Consider the following 14,377-nt stretch of genomic DNA (forward strand, 5'->3'; position numbering starts at 1 on the left):
TGTGGAGGGGAAAAACGCGACCACGGGCAGAGAGAGACATGTAAACCCGCTAAGGAGGAGGCTTTGTAGAGCCGACTTATTATCGTGGCAGCCGCTCAAGTCGGCGTTGGCGTGAGCCAGCAATTGCAGGGTTGCACCTTTACCATTTTACGACGCCTTTATAGCATCGCCTGCGGTTGTTTAAGCGACGTTGACAACGTGTGCCACTCATGAGTATACTTTAGAAATATCGCATTTCTATATTACTTTGTTCTCTTTGGGCAAGGAAACAAACCCTGGCTAAAGATGTACTTTTAGCAGTTGATGGCGAAACGTAGCAAAGCATTTCCTCGGGCTGATTGTGCGTTTCCCAGCAAACGCGCGTGGCAAGCAACGAATTCACTTAACACCTAAAATCACTTGAGGGATAGTTGGCTGTGTGCATGGTGACGAGCCACTCCATCTGAAAAACATCATGAACTCTGGAGGGGAAATTAAATTTTAATCTCCTTTGACACATTGCTTGGGCAGACTGGGACATGTGGGAATTATATAATAAATTAAATAAAAAATCCAATTCCTTTCTGCTGCATTAATAAATTGGCATCGTCGCTGACAGTACTGCATCTTTGCTTGTTGAGACTCGGACTGTAACGGTGCGTCGATTCGTGACACATGTGGAACCACGTGTGTATGTCTTTCTTGTGAGAGAATCGATTTTTTTTGTATTTGCATACATTATATTTGATCGGTTGACGTAATTCCTGCAGCTGCTAGAGGTGCTACAATGCACCGTACAGTAAGAGTATCAATTCTGATATCAATTTGTGACTCCCATTCGACTCTCGATAAACCGAATCACGTTAAATCCATTAATTTCGGCACATCCAAGCATCACGTTTCAAGACGTTGAAAGGCTTTCTGCTTCATGTAACAACTTCACGTTCAAGCGCGTCACTTAATCTCTAAGCGGTTCTGTTAGAATGCCACGAATGCGCATCGGAGTTACGTGTTTAAAATAGCATACGGTGCGAAAGAAGTTCAACGTGCAAGTGTGTACAATGTTGAATTTTTTTCGCGCCGTACGTAGCCAACCGTGCTGAATTCGGAGTTAAGACTAACAAAACGTTGACCCTTTCTCGCTAACACCGCGCTCCGGAACACCCATGGCCACTCGTCGCGGCACTCGGCTGGCAATATCACGCTCCCCAGGTATAAACAGCGCGACGGACTGCGGCTCGCTGCAAAGTACACGCGCCTTTTACTGTATATATTTATTTTCAGCGTGTGGAGTCACGGCTAAGGAATGGCAGCACGTATAATGCACTGGGCATTCCGGGCAGCTCTTGCAGCCTCCACAGGGGAAGTCTGCCCCAGCACTTTGTTTGCACTCTGTTATAATGGAGGTCATTATCGTCAATGTGATGAATGAACTGTGACCCGGGCCACCCTGAGTTCGGTTCCTGTTCCTGGCCATTAGTCCGTGAGCTCAGATGAGGTGGCATCGCTTAAGTGGCTTCCGAATTTCTCTGCATGGGCAATAAAAGTGAACTTGTGTGATAATTAAAAACGAGTGGGCTATTAACTTATTCACTCTTTGTGAGCTGTATAAATAAATCGCTACCGCTAAAGTGTTGCGACCTTAGGTGCGAACTGATTTCTGCAATGGCTCATGGATTTCATGGCTAATATCAGATCAGCGGGAGGAGTGATATTGGAAACAGTCCTTGGCTTGTCTTCCACTTTACTAATCCGCACTAACCAGCATGGTGAAGTATGGTCAAGCAACTGCCTAGACCGACACAACATGGGGAGGCCTACATCCAACAGTGGCTTAATAAAGAGCTGTACATATTGTATGTAGGTCCAACGAATGCTTTTAAAAAAATATTATTTGTACATCATAATAATTTGCTCACTTGTTATGTATGAATTTATGTTGTTCCATGCGGGGCTGTGAGTTTCATGTAATTGTTTTTGCCCGTATGTAGAGGGATTGAGATTACCTGCAGCTTTCATCGGGCCCAGGCCAAAACATATCACCCCAAATCCTGCCAATGAATCAAATAACTGGGGAGGTAGGGTGCGATGTTACATTTCTAATACCCAGTATATCATCAGCCATGTTCAACCACTGCTGGATGGGCAGATGAAGGTTATCCCAAGGCATGATCTCTCATGCTCTTGCGACCCAGCAATCTCAACTCCAAATATATGGGGTGATCCATTTACAAATCTTCCCACCAACCTCAGTTCCACCTATTACATCCAATAATATTCCTCCCCTTCGAGTTACGGAGCTCTCACTTTCACAATATCCAACCACCTCCTGAGGATACATTCACACGGTCTTCATTAGACCCCGGTGGGGGCCATCCAGGAATGAATCGTGATGCACGCGCGTTGTGCTTTATTGTCGCGTTTGGCTCGTCGCGGCGGGCAGGCGAATTTTATTTCATGGCTCATGGGTCCCTCTCTGCGTCGGGGGCGTCCCCTTGGTGCCGGTCACTCTCAAGAGTCTCACCCGGCGCTCCGTCTCCCCCTCTCCTCCCCCTCCGCCGTCCCCGCCGCCCGCGGTGCAGGGTCGGCGTCTCTGCGCAGCGTGACGTCGCGGCAATCCGCAAGCCCCGGCAGGACTCCAGCACGGACGCCCACCGGCCCCGGCACCGGCACCAGCACCGGCACCGAGCCTCGTCCAGCGCTGCCCACGCAGCCCCGTGCCAACGGTGACTTCCGCTCCGTTCCGTTCCGCCCCCCCCCCCCCCCAACCTCCCGTTATTTAATTCCTTGATTATTTTTAAGACGTAGACGCAGAGCGTTAACTACAGGTGGTCAAGCCAGACAGCCACGTGAGGAGCAGCAGAGTGTGTATCGCTGTGATGTCTCCTTCATATTCGCGGATCGGGCATTGCATCGTTGTGTCTTGTATGGTCAGTTGTGCCTGTACGTTGTATGGTGTGTTCTGTTCAGCGATACGAAATAAGGAGATTATTTTTAGACAATTTCAACAACAATAGGCAACAGGAGAGCACAGAATGAAATTTGGTGAAATGTTAAACGGGCAAAGAACACCGTAATGTATATATAAGGGCTGGTGTAGATCCGTGTTGTTGTCACGGCGAGTGGAAGCTTGTGTTCTTCTTAGAAATTCGAATGTTCCAAGGTCACAACAATGCGGGGCAGGAAATGTAACAATTCAGGGTGGGTTCCTGACGTGCTGTTAGTGAAAACAAAGATCTGGGCTCCTGTCCAAACGGTCGTAAAATCACAATTTGACGTATTTAACCAATGCAGCAATAAGCTCACATCTTCCAAAAGAACGATGTTCATGAATGCATTACTTTGATAACAAACAAAAATCCTACAGATAATCTTGATTTATTTTGTTCCTGCTATTGTTTGTATATAGATACCGCAGGCCAAGTTTTGTGTGTACGGTTAACTTTTAATTATATCTGCTATATCACCAGCAGTTATATCTGCTATATAAGCAGTTATATTTATGTTTTATATAACAGCTTAACTCGAGCTATTAATGCTTTGGCATTTGCATCGTCCTTGTACTGTTTGACTTGGCATCCTTTGGTCTATAGCACTGGCGAGACAAAGCCATCTTACCTATAGGACTGTCTCTGGTGTAGGCAAATCAGTTTCAAGGACAATGCATACATTGCCAAAGCATATTTTGTTGGCATGTTTTACCACAAAGTACGTGTGGTCAATGCAGACTTGATGTCTCATAGTTGGTGTCTATTTGGTGCTTCAACATCTTAGCACGTGCATTTACGCCAGAAAGGGTAAAGCCTCTTTTTAATACAAAACAAATATATAATCTTAATGTCACCGTTCTTGTCAAAAAGCAGCCATCGATCTCGTCATCTCCCCTGGAGCATTGAGATTGGCCATGGGATGGGCGAACACATTTAAATAACGTTTATTATTTTTTGGAGATGTACTTTTTTTGAGGTTGTCTGGGAACACGAGGGAGACAGTCGCCCTTGAAAAAAATGCGTATAAACCCACAAACGCTCCGTTGTCTGGAAGGTAGGGATTTGTTGAGATATTTAAGTGAATTATGAAGCTCATTGTGTAGACACCTGTGCGAGGGTGTGGTGAAGATACACCACAAAATAGCAAAAGTGGGTTTGTCGAGTGTGTCAAAGATTCCATGCCTGGTTACTTCATAAAATAGAACCTTGTGGGAGGGTGGGTTAATAAATTGTTCGTACATTGGCGGGGGGAGCAACAGCCCGCTAGTAATTCCAGTGATGACTAGTCGCCCTTTTAAAAAATTGTGCTTCATCTAGTCTCAAACGGCACTTCATATGCACTTTACAACTTAAATGTGCAAGTAAGTATTGTTTCGGGTTTTTCTTAATATTTTTTTATTTGTGGTGGCGCCAGGCCTCATCAGCCACCAATGTCGAACCACCACTGTTGTGGGTTATCAAGGTTTTTAAGGGGATTTGTGCATTCTTATCATCAGCAGATACCAGAGGTCGCAACCGGGTACCCGATACCCGTACCCTACCCGATACCCGGCTACCCGTACCCGGCTGGGTACGGGTAGCTGTTTGCGACCCTGGTGCGGCCGGGTACGGGTACGGGTAGACCGTGAGTCACTGGTGAGTAACTGTTTGTCACTCATTTCCCAACGTCTTGTCTCTTCTCACAATTCAAGTTCCTAGAATCAACCCACCCGCGCCTGCAACATGGCTTCATCCCAGAGGTCGCAATCAGGTACCCGATACCCGTACCCTACCCGTACCCGGCCGGGTACCCTACCCGTACCCGGCCGGGTACGGGTAGGGTACGGGTACGGCCGGGTACGGGTACCCGTTTGCGACCCTGGTGCGGCCGGGTACGGGTACGGGTAAGGAATCAAAACCTGTTTGCGACCTCTGGCAGACACCAGTGGTTTCTTGTTGTTGTTGCTGCTCGGGTCTCGGAAACATAAGCCTCAATACCGTGCCCACGGGCATCATTCGCTTGCCTCTTGGCAGTTCAGGTTTTAGCAGTAACCCTTGGATGCTTTCATCGTGAGAACAGGCGGGGTGGCCGCAGGCAGGAAAAACAGACAGTTTCCTGTATTTGTTTGAGCAGTGCCCAAAAAGAATGGGAATTTGTGGCCAGGAATACGGCTACAAAATCCCAAAATGTGGTGCTGCTTGGGCCGGTCATCTGTCGCGGGCAGTTTCTGCTGCGTTCATGGAATCGTTCAGCCGGTCTTTTGTGTGCACGTTTTTTTTTGCGCGTGTTTTAAATGGGGTTGGTAGCCGCAAGGCTTTGCCGGGAACCTCTGCGCGAGTGGCCAGGCCGTGTTGTTCGAAAGTGCAGGGCTTGCTGGCCCTAAAACACGATTTGCGGTTCAGTGGTTGTGGATTAACAGGGGGAAACGGAGCAATTGCCGCCGCGTCTTGAAGGATCGTTTTCATTGAAAGTCTGTTGCATTAACTAATTAAAACTTGGTTATGAAAGTGCGGTACACTGGTAGGAAGTAATGTAGCAATGCTGCTGAATATTCACAATACAGTCCAATTTATAAACGTATCCTTCGATTATATTGAAAACATCCTTTAAGAGTGCAGCTGCATTGTAGTGGTTTTTGATTGTCTTCACTTGATTTTCACGTGCAATTCTTTTCTCTCTCTCCCAAAGTGCCTTTTGCACACGTGAAAGCTAAATTTAGCGTGTAGAAAGCGCGGTCTGACTGATTGTGCCTTCTAAACAGAAGCTCGGAAGGACGGTCGGGTTGACGTGAAGTGTATTCACGTGACCGCCCTCCCCCCGTGCACGTCAAAGGCTGACTTTTTTTTGGAAGGTCCCCTCCTGGAATAGCGGCCGTTCAAAGCAAGCGCTGCCAAACACAGTAAATTTCTCATGGAACATTTTCCTGATCGCTCGTAGACTGGAGGTGGCACGTGACTGGTAGCCCGTAGCCATTGCGAGAGATATACTGGGTGCGGTGTGCCGGGCGCGGAAATATGCCGACAGACATTTCTTTTGTACCAGTCAGCCACGCCGATCTTGCATCGGCGTGGCTGACTCGTGCCCACTGACCAGCGTGGTGAAGTATGGTCAAACAACCTGACACGGCACGGGGGAGTTATTCGGCAGTGAATCAGAATTTTTATTTGTCCTGGAGAAATCCGATGAGCTATGAAGCTCTTTTCCACAGATGTCCAGTCGGGGCGGGTCAGATGAGCACAGTTAGCCACGTACGGTGCGAAAGAAGTTCACCATTCTTACATAAATACATGAAGTTAAAACAAATTATACACAAAGCTATCAGAGTGCAAAGCATAGGAAAGTAAGCCACTAAAAATAAATACGTGTTGGCTTGCATATGGCTGCAATTGATTAATTTAGGTTATTTTATCAGCACGCTTACATTCTGGCAAGACGTACTCCGCATACCGATGGTTGTCCGTTGGCCAATTCATTCGCGCCTCGTAGAGGACGGGCGGACTTGGGTCTTGCCTGCCACAGGCGAGAGCCGTTGACGGCATCGCCACGAATACAATGCCCCCCTCGCCGGCTACCCACGGTGGTTGTGTCCAGGACCTCCTTGTGCCTTGGCTGTGGTCGGCCGGCACGTTGCGACACGCGCGTCCAGCACCGCACGAGTGTCACGTCTTGACCCACGTGTTGCCGTGGACGGCGCAAGCAATGCCTCCCCGCCCCTCCCGTGGAATGCACACCTGCACCCGTGTTGGCGTTCACACCCGCGGCCAAGATATTGTCGCAGATAAGGCTGCCGATGCCAACGAACGTGTTAATTGCTTTGTTACTGGAGTAAGCTGCCTTTGCACGTCGAACGATCAGCCTCTCGCACTACCTTCCGCTCTTCTCTTAAACTCTCTTGCCCCCCGCGCCCTTCCTTCTCGCCTCGCTCTCCTCCCCGCTCGTACGAACACCGCCTTCTCAGTCACCCAACTCGCCGCGGTCACCCCGTCACCACTCCACCTCGTCTCATTTCCATCTTTGTCTATTCCACGCATCGCCACCACCACCTCGTTTTACACGCGCATATATCCCATCCGCTCATCTCGTTTCATCTCGCCAACCATCCTGTGCCAAAGTTAGCTCACTGTACAGCGCCTTTGGTTAAGGCGCAACATAAATGTATGATAAGATAAGGTTACCCGCAGCATGGATTTATTGGTGCATCCGTATCTAATTCGTGTGGCCGCCCGGATGTGTAGCATCAGAATATTGATTTATGCTGAGCTATAAAGCTTTTTTTTCATGGATGTCCCGTATTAACCGAACAATACACGCTGTTTACTGGACGGTGCACGTGAAGGATGCTGTTATCCAAAGACAGAGTAGGCCATGCGCCGTGGTGTGATGTCATCGCGGTGAAATTTTGCCATATTTTCAGATGACTCTCGGATTACATACTTTAAGTTACAATCACACGGTTAACATTGCCCCCTACTGGCCGACTACACCGTCTATGAAACACATTGCCCTTCGTGATAGCCTTGTTGGCCTATGTATGAATGGAGCGAATTACAAATGTACTATTTCTACATTTAGATACACGATAGCCGTGGGCGAGTGAGTGAGTTGGTCACGTAAATTGTACTTCATTAATGGGCCAAAAACCTGAAATCTGGTGAAAATATTGAGGACTTTATGCTTATAGGCATACACATTTAGGGGGAAACAGTTTAAATGTTCAGGTTTGGGCTCGCAATAGTTACAGGCTGGAGGCTTATTGGTGTCACTTGTTTGGCAGGGTCAGCCTGCCATACATCAACAATTAATGAAATAATGTTCTTCTCATGGAGTGTGTTTTATAATTTTTTTAGGAAGCTTAACAAGCCCTCAGGATCACTTGTATTATGAATAATTTTGTATGTTTGTAGATATGTTGAAATTTTCTGCTGAATGTGTTTATGAGCGGTTGTGCAGAGACGTAGTCAAGCTGAGGTTTCCCTACTCATCAGCATCTTTACGAGCAAAGGATTTACATCGTTAATAATGAAGGCGGTCCCATCATTGACTTACATTCTGGAGGTTAATTCACGCTCCAGCACACCGATGAGTTGGAATCAATATGTTAAAGTCATTTAGTATACCCACAATAAATATCAACATTTCATTCTTTCTCTCCCAACTCTACCTGTTTAAGTTCGGGTAGAGCAGTTGCACAGTGGTTAGCCCACTGTGGTATGAACCACATTGGTTAAAAAATTTAATTAAAATTAATAAAAGTAAAATAAAAATCACGACGTTTCGGAGGCAACGCAAGTTTCCGTCTTCAGGTGAAACCGTCACAGCACGATTGCTGTATCAAGTAAAACCTAAGAGTATGAATCCTTGCCGTCACGAAAGCTTCAAATCTAGAATGAACCACAATACCTTGCTCATCTCGGCAAAGAGCGTAAAGCGGTCATTCTCGCAGCAGCTTTTGGTTAACCATTGAACAAAGATAGTCATTGTATCGTGCGCTTTCAGATGCGCTCCTGTGGCCGTCTGGAACACTCTTCCTTCCAATAGGAAGCCACTGGGAGCTGTGCACTTTTAATTCTCGATTGAAAACTCATTTATTTTTAACTGCTTTGTGTCATTAGTTTGTTGTGCTTTCCCGACACCTCCAATTAGCACGGTTGGCTACGTACGTTGCGAAAGAAGTTCAACAGTCATACGCACAATCTGGTTACCCGAGTTCAATTCCCAGCCATGGCTGACATCGAAGTGAAATCTGAACCGGTGCTGCCTCTCACCCCCCTGACCAGCGTGGTGAAATATGTTCCAATAACCACCATCGCCGAGGCGGCGTGGCTTAGTCCTTCATCCAACGCGGGTGAGTCTTTGAGTCGGCGCCGCAAAACTGCGGTGGCGGCCACGTCATGAACGTTGCGTGCGAGCTTTCCGCTCCCCTCCTCGTTGCGCGCGGGAAAGCCGGCCACTCGCACCGAACGCTGCGCTAGCGCACGTGCGCTCATTCCTGGTGCGTGCTGCATGTGTTGGCGCGTGCACAGCCACCGTGGGGAGCGGCGGTTCGGCGGCTGGCGCTACGCTGCGCTACGAACCCAGCGACCCGAGCTCGATTTCCGTTCACGGCCAACACCGGTGACGATTTTCTGAACCGGTCTTGGGCCTCCCTTTGGTCGACTCAGCCTCAAATGAGTACCTGGTGCGGTGTGTAAACATCGCCACTGGGGAGACAAAGGGCGTGGTGTTGGCCACCCACCCCCTTGCAGGTGCTCGCTCAGTCTGTCCAGGCTACATGGGGGATCTTTGTCTTTATTTTGCAGCCACCGCTACCGCCGCCAGAGACGACGCGGGCAACGGCGATGTCAAGCGGCTCGCGGTCCCCACGCCACGCGGGAGAGGGTCATCAGCCTCCCACCATGCCACCCCAGGGAGGCAGCGTCGTGTGGCAGGTACGGCTCTCGCGAAGTCGATCATCTCGCGCCGCTCGGGGGACGAGCACGGCGGGGCGCTCATGCAGCCCCCCATGACGACGGAAAGGGTTGCTGCCCTGCGTTTGTTTGCTCGCGCTGCTGCTCCGGCTGCGGCTGTTGCTGGCGAAAGGGGCTTCCGCACTAAGAGGAAGCTCGAGAAGAGAGGGTATTTGGGCGACTCTTCCACGCCGGCGAGACGTCTTTGGCAGAGGCGGGAGTAGCCACGCTTTCTCCCACCGCGCGCGGCCTGCCAAGCTACACCGTGGCGTACCTCCCGTGGTTTTGACAGAGGCGTTGGGGAGAATTTAATAAAAAAATAAAAATATAACTTGCCCTGGTTGTTTCAACTGCCACGCTGGTTACGTCGAAACCGGCGAGCTCTGGATTGCAAGTTCAGTGTCCTCACCCTTACACCAACAGCAGCATCCCAGACTCGCCCCAGTAGGGGGCAACCGAGTGTTAGAAATTGAGGACTTGGCCATGCTTTCTCGGCGAAGGATGGGGGCCCGCACGCTATCACTGGCAGCGTGTTTTCACAGTGGTGGAAAATGGTTTCTCGCTAATCACTTTCCCACTGCGGGACAAGCATTAGTTCCGGATGCGAGGCAAGATTCAGGCCCCTTCGTTGTTTGCGTTTCTGTTATCTGCACGACACGCCACTCCGATCTGTACTCTGGCCGCACCGTGCGTCGCTCGGCGTGCGTTTCGCTCCACGTGCTGGGAGTCTCTTCGGTTCCAAGGAGTTCACGGAGATGCAACCACCACTGCGAGCCGAGCGAAAGCATCATGACAATAAGCCGGCACAACGCGCGGCACAACCAGAGGAAAAAAAACCCTCGGGGAAGCTGTCCAGCACAACCGCAGAAACCTACGCAGCGGCAGCTCTTGCTTCGTGTTGCCATTTTTACTTTCAATACTTCATTTTGCAAGCGCGCTTACAAATGTTACGTTATTCGCTAAGGACCACGCGGGCAGCCGCACGCTTCGCTCACGAGTTAATAAAAATTGCGCGTGATATTTTTTTGTTCCAGCCGTGATAACTTGATATTCGCCGTCGACCGAATATGATCCGTTAGATTCGGTGGTTCGTGGAAAAGCTTTCGCAGTCGTTGAGAATTGCGCTGCTCTCATTGTTAAGAGTGAAATAACAGATGTAGCTCTGTTCTCAAGCACTGCGGCTTCCAGCACCATGGACACAACCACGAAGACTCAAGCTGACTGATTAACGAATGCCGGTGGTCGAGTGGCTATCATGTCTGAGCACTGTGTTGGACTGCTGCTGTGAACCTGTGTTCAAATGCAGGCAGCCACCCATGATTAAACTGGCGTCTCAAGTGAACCGATTTGATTGTCTCAGCCCGGTCACCGACCGCTATTAAAACAAGCCCATCTTTTCGATGGTGTAGGCCAATCGGTATCAAGGACAATGCACACATTATCAAGGCACATTTTGTTTGCATGTTTTACCCCAAGCATGTGCGGCAAATGCAGACATGATGCCTTGTAGTAGCAGCTGTGTCTATTTGGCGTTTGAACATCTTAACGCCCCCCCCCCCCCGTGTTATTTCCAGAAAGGGTGAAGCCCATCTTGTCGGGTTTTGTTTCCCCGTAGTTCGGCACGCCTTTGGCAAAGAGGGGTGATGACAAACATTTTCACTTTGATTGCCGTGTGCAAAGAGCTCCACCCCGAGCATGCGGTAAGAGGAAAAAGGAATCAATCTCAGAAGCAGTGGTATATGATGTCACCTCCCCGGGGGGGGGGGTGCGGGGGGGTGCGGGGGGGGGGGGTTTCTAATTTGGGGTTCGATGCATAGCATGAGCGTTCCAAATGGGCAATTCGTTGTAACGTATTCCAGGTTCTTTTTCTTCACTTGGTAGGAACTCAAGGGACAGGGATAGTCACAATTTACAAGAGTGGGTCACCAACATTACAAATGAAAAGCATAATAACTCGGCAGAATGAAGCGAATCGAAGTAAAAGCAAAAATAACCGGATAGAATTTAGAGAAAAAATAACAATGTTACAGAAGAAATCATATACGGTGCACTAACTTAACCAAAATATTACAGAGAATACCTTTAAAGTATAAGGAGTTAACAAGTTACTTAAAAAAATTCTAGATTTGAAGCTTTCGTGACTGCAAGGATTCATGTTCTTAGGTTTTTCTGAAACGCCGTGAATTTTATTTTATTTTTATTTTACTTTTATTCATTTTAATTTACATTTTTTACTTTTAAAAGCCAGCTCGAGTAAAAGCAAGTCGTAGAAGCCATCGACGTAGTTTTACGGCGATTCGACAGACAGGAATGACTATAATAAATCGGGGGTAAGCAAAGAAGCCTAACCGTGTTTGACTTAACTCTACGGTGCCCCCCCCTCCCTCCCTCCCTGTGCGGAATTGTCAGAGATTGGCAAAGAGCGCGGCGGGGTGGCACGCGGCGGCTTGCGGGCCGCGAGGCCCCCGGCGGTCGCCGAGACGGACGCCAGCCCCCCTGCGGCTCCGGACCCGACGACGGAGCTGGCGCTGGCGGAGAGCGAGCGGCGGGCCCTGGCGCTGGCGGAGCGGTGCACGCTGCAGGCGCGCCAGCTGCAGCGACAGCTGGAGGGGAGCGCCGGAAACCTGCGCGCCCTGGACGCGCTGGCCGTGGTGCTGCAGTACACTCACGCCAAGGTGACCGCGCGTGCGCGTGCGGCGGTGAGGGGCGGCGGCGGCGAGGCGTTAGGCGGTCGGAGCGAAATCGATGACGACGCTTGTGGGGAGAAAACGACAACATTCCGGTCGTTGTCAGATTACGAGATACTCCAGAAAGTAAGACGCACACCCCCAAAACATGTGCCCAGGTGTCATTAAAGTCATACAAATATGGTCGCACAGACACGCACACCTACCGGGTTAAAAGTTACATCCCCCAACTTTTGCTTTAAAATACAGGGAAGAAAGTGTGTTTTATAAGCCAGAAAATTTGCATTTTATAGGTTAGATTGAGTGTTATACCTTCATGTCCGTGGGGTTTCTCCGGGCGCTCTGGTTTCTTCCCACGTGAATTGAACACCCGAGAAGAACTTTCCCAAACCTCCCGAAGAGCGCGCTCCCGTCACCACGGTCCTGAAGACTCGGCGAGGCTTTCGCCGTCGCAGCCTTTCCAATCAGCCACCACCTTGCGTGTGCGGGACGCGCAACGGTGCAGCGGGACCCGCTCGCTCCGAGTGAGCGCAGCGCGCAACGAGAGTCGCAAGGCTGCGCATTGATTTTTACGATTAGTGCGGTTGGCTGTGTATGGTGCGAAAGAAGTTAAACGTACGCACGTACTTCCGTTGGTGTTTTCGGCCGGCACGGCTCGTCAAGTCAGCCGCTGCCGCATGAAACCCGAGCACCGTCCGTGACCTTGAGACGCGCGACGCGTTGAGGGCGCAGTTTCAGCCGCGTCGGTCCCGAGTCACCGACTTGGAAAATATTCACACACCCGGCACACCACGTCCGGCACACCACGTCTCGCTCGCTGCGGCTGTTAGTTGCAAGTCGCCTTGTCCAGCCTACCAACAACCCGGTGGATATGAACTGTGAACTCAAGCTCTGGTTATGTTCCTGAATGAAGCACAGTGGGCTGGCACGACTCATTCGAAAAGCAACATTTAAAAAAACATCGATTCTTACACACACGCGATGTGATTCAGGCATCGCAAGTATATTTGTCGACATTAGTCGACGTATTTTTATACTGCTATTAAATATTTCTACCATTTTCTATTAAAAACGTGTGTACATGTTAATAGTTTAAATGATCAACTATAACATTTGCTCTATATTTACGGCATCGGTCGTATGAAGGGGGGCGGTATGACATAGCTGGATCGTGAGAGACGGTGACTGCTTTCGGAAGCCTTCATCCAGCAGTGGATTGTTGATAGAAACTTAGTCTCGGCGTCTTTTACCTCGACCTTGCTTGGCAGCAAGCCGCGTTTCCTGCATCGTTCGCAGGGAGCGACGAGGGGGGAAGCGATCGCTGCGAGTGTCGCCGCTGTTGTGTTGTTGCGTGTTTTGAGTTGCCGTGGAGACGGCCACTTCCAGTCAGGTACCGCTCGTCCGTCGAGCGAATCCTGCGAGGCCCAGAGGAGTTCCCGTCACTCGTCGCCTCTTCCGCCACAACTGGCCGCTGCAACCACCACCCCCCAAACACCGCACCCAATCGTCGCCGCATCTGTCATCGAGATTTTTTTTTGACGGAAAATTTTCCGAAGCTAATTTGGTGACCGAGTAGAGCCGGTGGTGCGACGCTTGTGCCGTGAACCTGGCGAGCCGAGTGCGATCCGCGGCCACGGCGGTGACGCCGAGCGGCATCCGCAACCCTTCCTGGGTTAGTCGCTCAGTTGATGCTGCCTGCGTCAGGATAAAATAACAAAACAAATCTTAACACGTTCGTCAATAAAAAGGGGCAATTGCCCGAATCAAATTATATGTTGTTTCTTTCACACGTACGTATGTTGAACTTCTTTCGCGCCGTACGTAGCCAGCCGTGCTAATTGGAGGTGGTCAGCGTTATTGAGGAATGTGTTGAGTTTGTGTTAATCATTTAAATGCCGCACTTCACATCAACAAAGATATCTCGGAGCGCTTTAGCATTAAAACAATGACAATGTAAACGAATAGCCAACGCGTCGAATATCTCCATTTATATAGAAGGCAAAGTTGTGATTATGTGTCTGTTCACAATGTTTAGCGTACTTCCCGACATGCAACAAACTGGACATTTGCCATGTGGGTACTTTACAGACTGTACACCATGCAAACATTATAAAAATACAATTATTATTTTGGGGGGGGGGGGGGAGCTCAATAATGCATATATTTTTTGCACGGCAAGTGAGATGTGACGTCACATCTGTCACGTGACCCGCGCATGTGGAAGCGTAACGCATTGTAGTGTATTGATTAGCGCGCTGTGGCTACGAACCCGGTGACCCGAGTTCGATTCCCGCT

General features: G+C 49.5%; 1 protein-coding gene across 5 annotated transcripts in view; it reads left to right on the forward strand.

Annotated features, from left to right (window-relative positions):
• Positions 1-14,377, forward strand: part of LOC133342991 (microtubule-associated tumor suppressor 1 homolog) — a 79,462-nt gene that overhangs the window by 44,577 nt on the left and 20,508 nt on the right. For 3 of the 5 annotated variants that reach the window (XM_061552407.1, XM_061552408.1, XM_061552409.1), the window contains 3 exons: positions 2,562-2,705; positions 9,249-9,377; positions 11,805-12,070. In XM_061552407.1, coding sequence (XP_061408391.1) covers positions 2,562-2,705; positions 9,249-9,377; positions 11,805-12,070 — 539 coding nt within the window. The remainder of the gene's footprint in view (positions 1-2,561; positions 2,706-9,248; positions 9,378-11,804; positions 12,071-14,377) is intronic. The other 2 variants (XM_061552410.1, XM_061552411.1) reach the window with 2 other exon arrangements.

Source organism: Lethenteron reissneri, chromosome 16 (genome assembly GCF_015708825.2).
Source record: "Lethenteron reissneri isolate LAM-NWPU_2019-01 chromosome 16, ASM1570882v1, whole genome shotgun sequence".
Lineage (NCBI taxonomy): Eukaryota > Metazoa > Chordata > Hyperoartia > Petromyzontiformes > Petromyzontidae > Lethenteron > Lethenteron reissneri.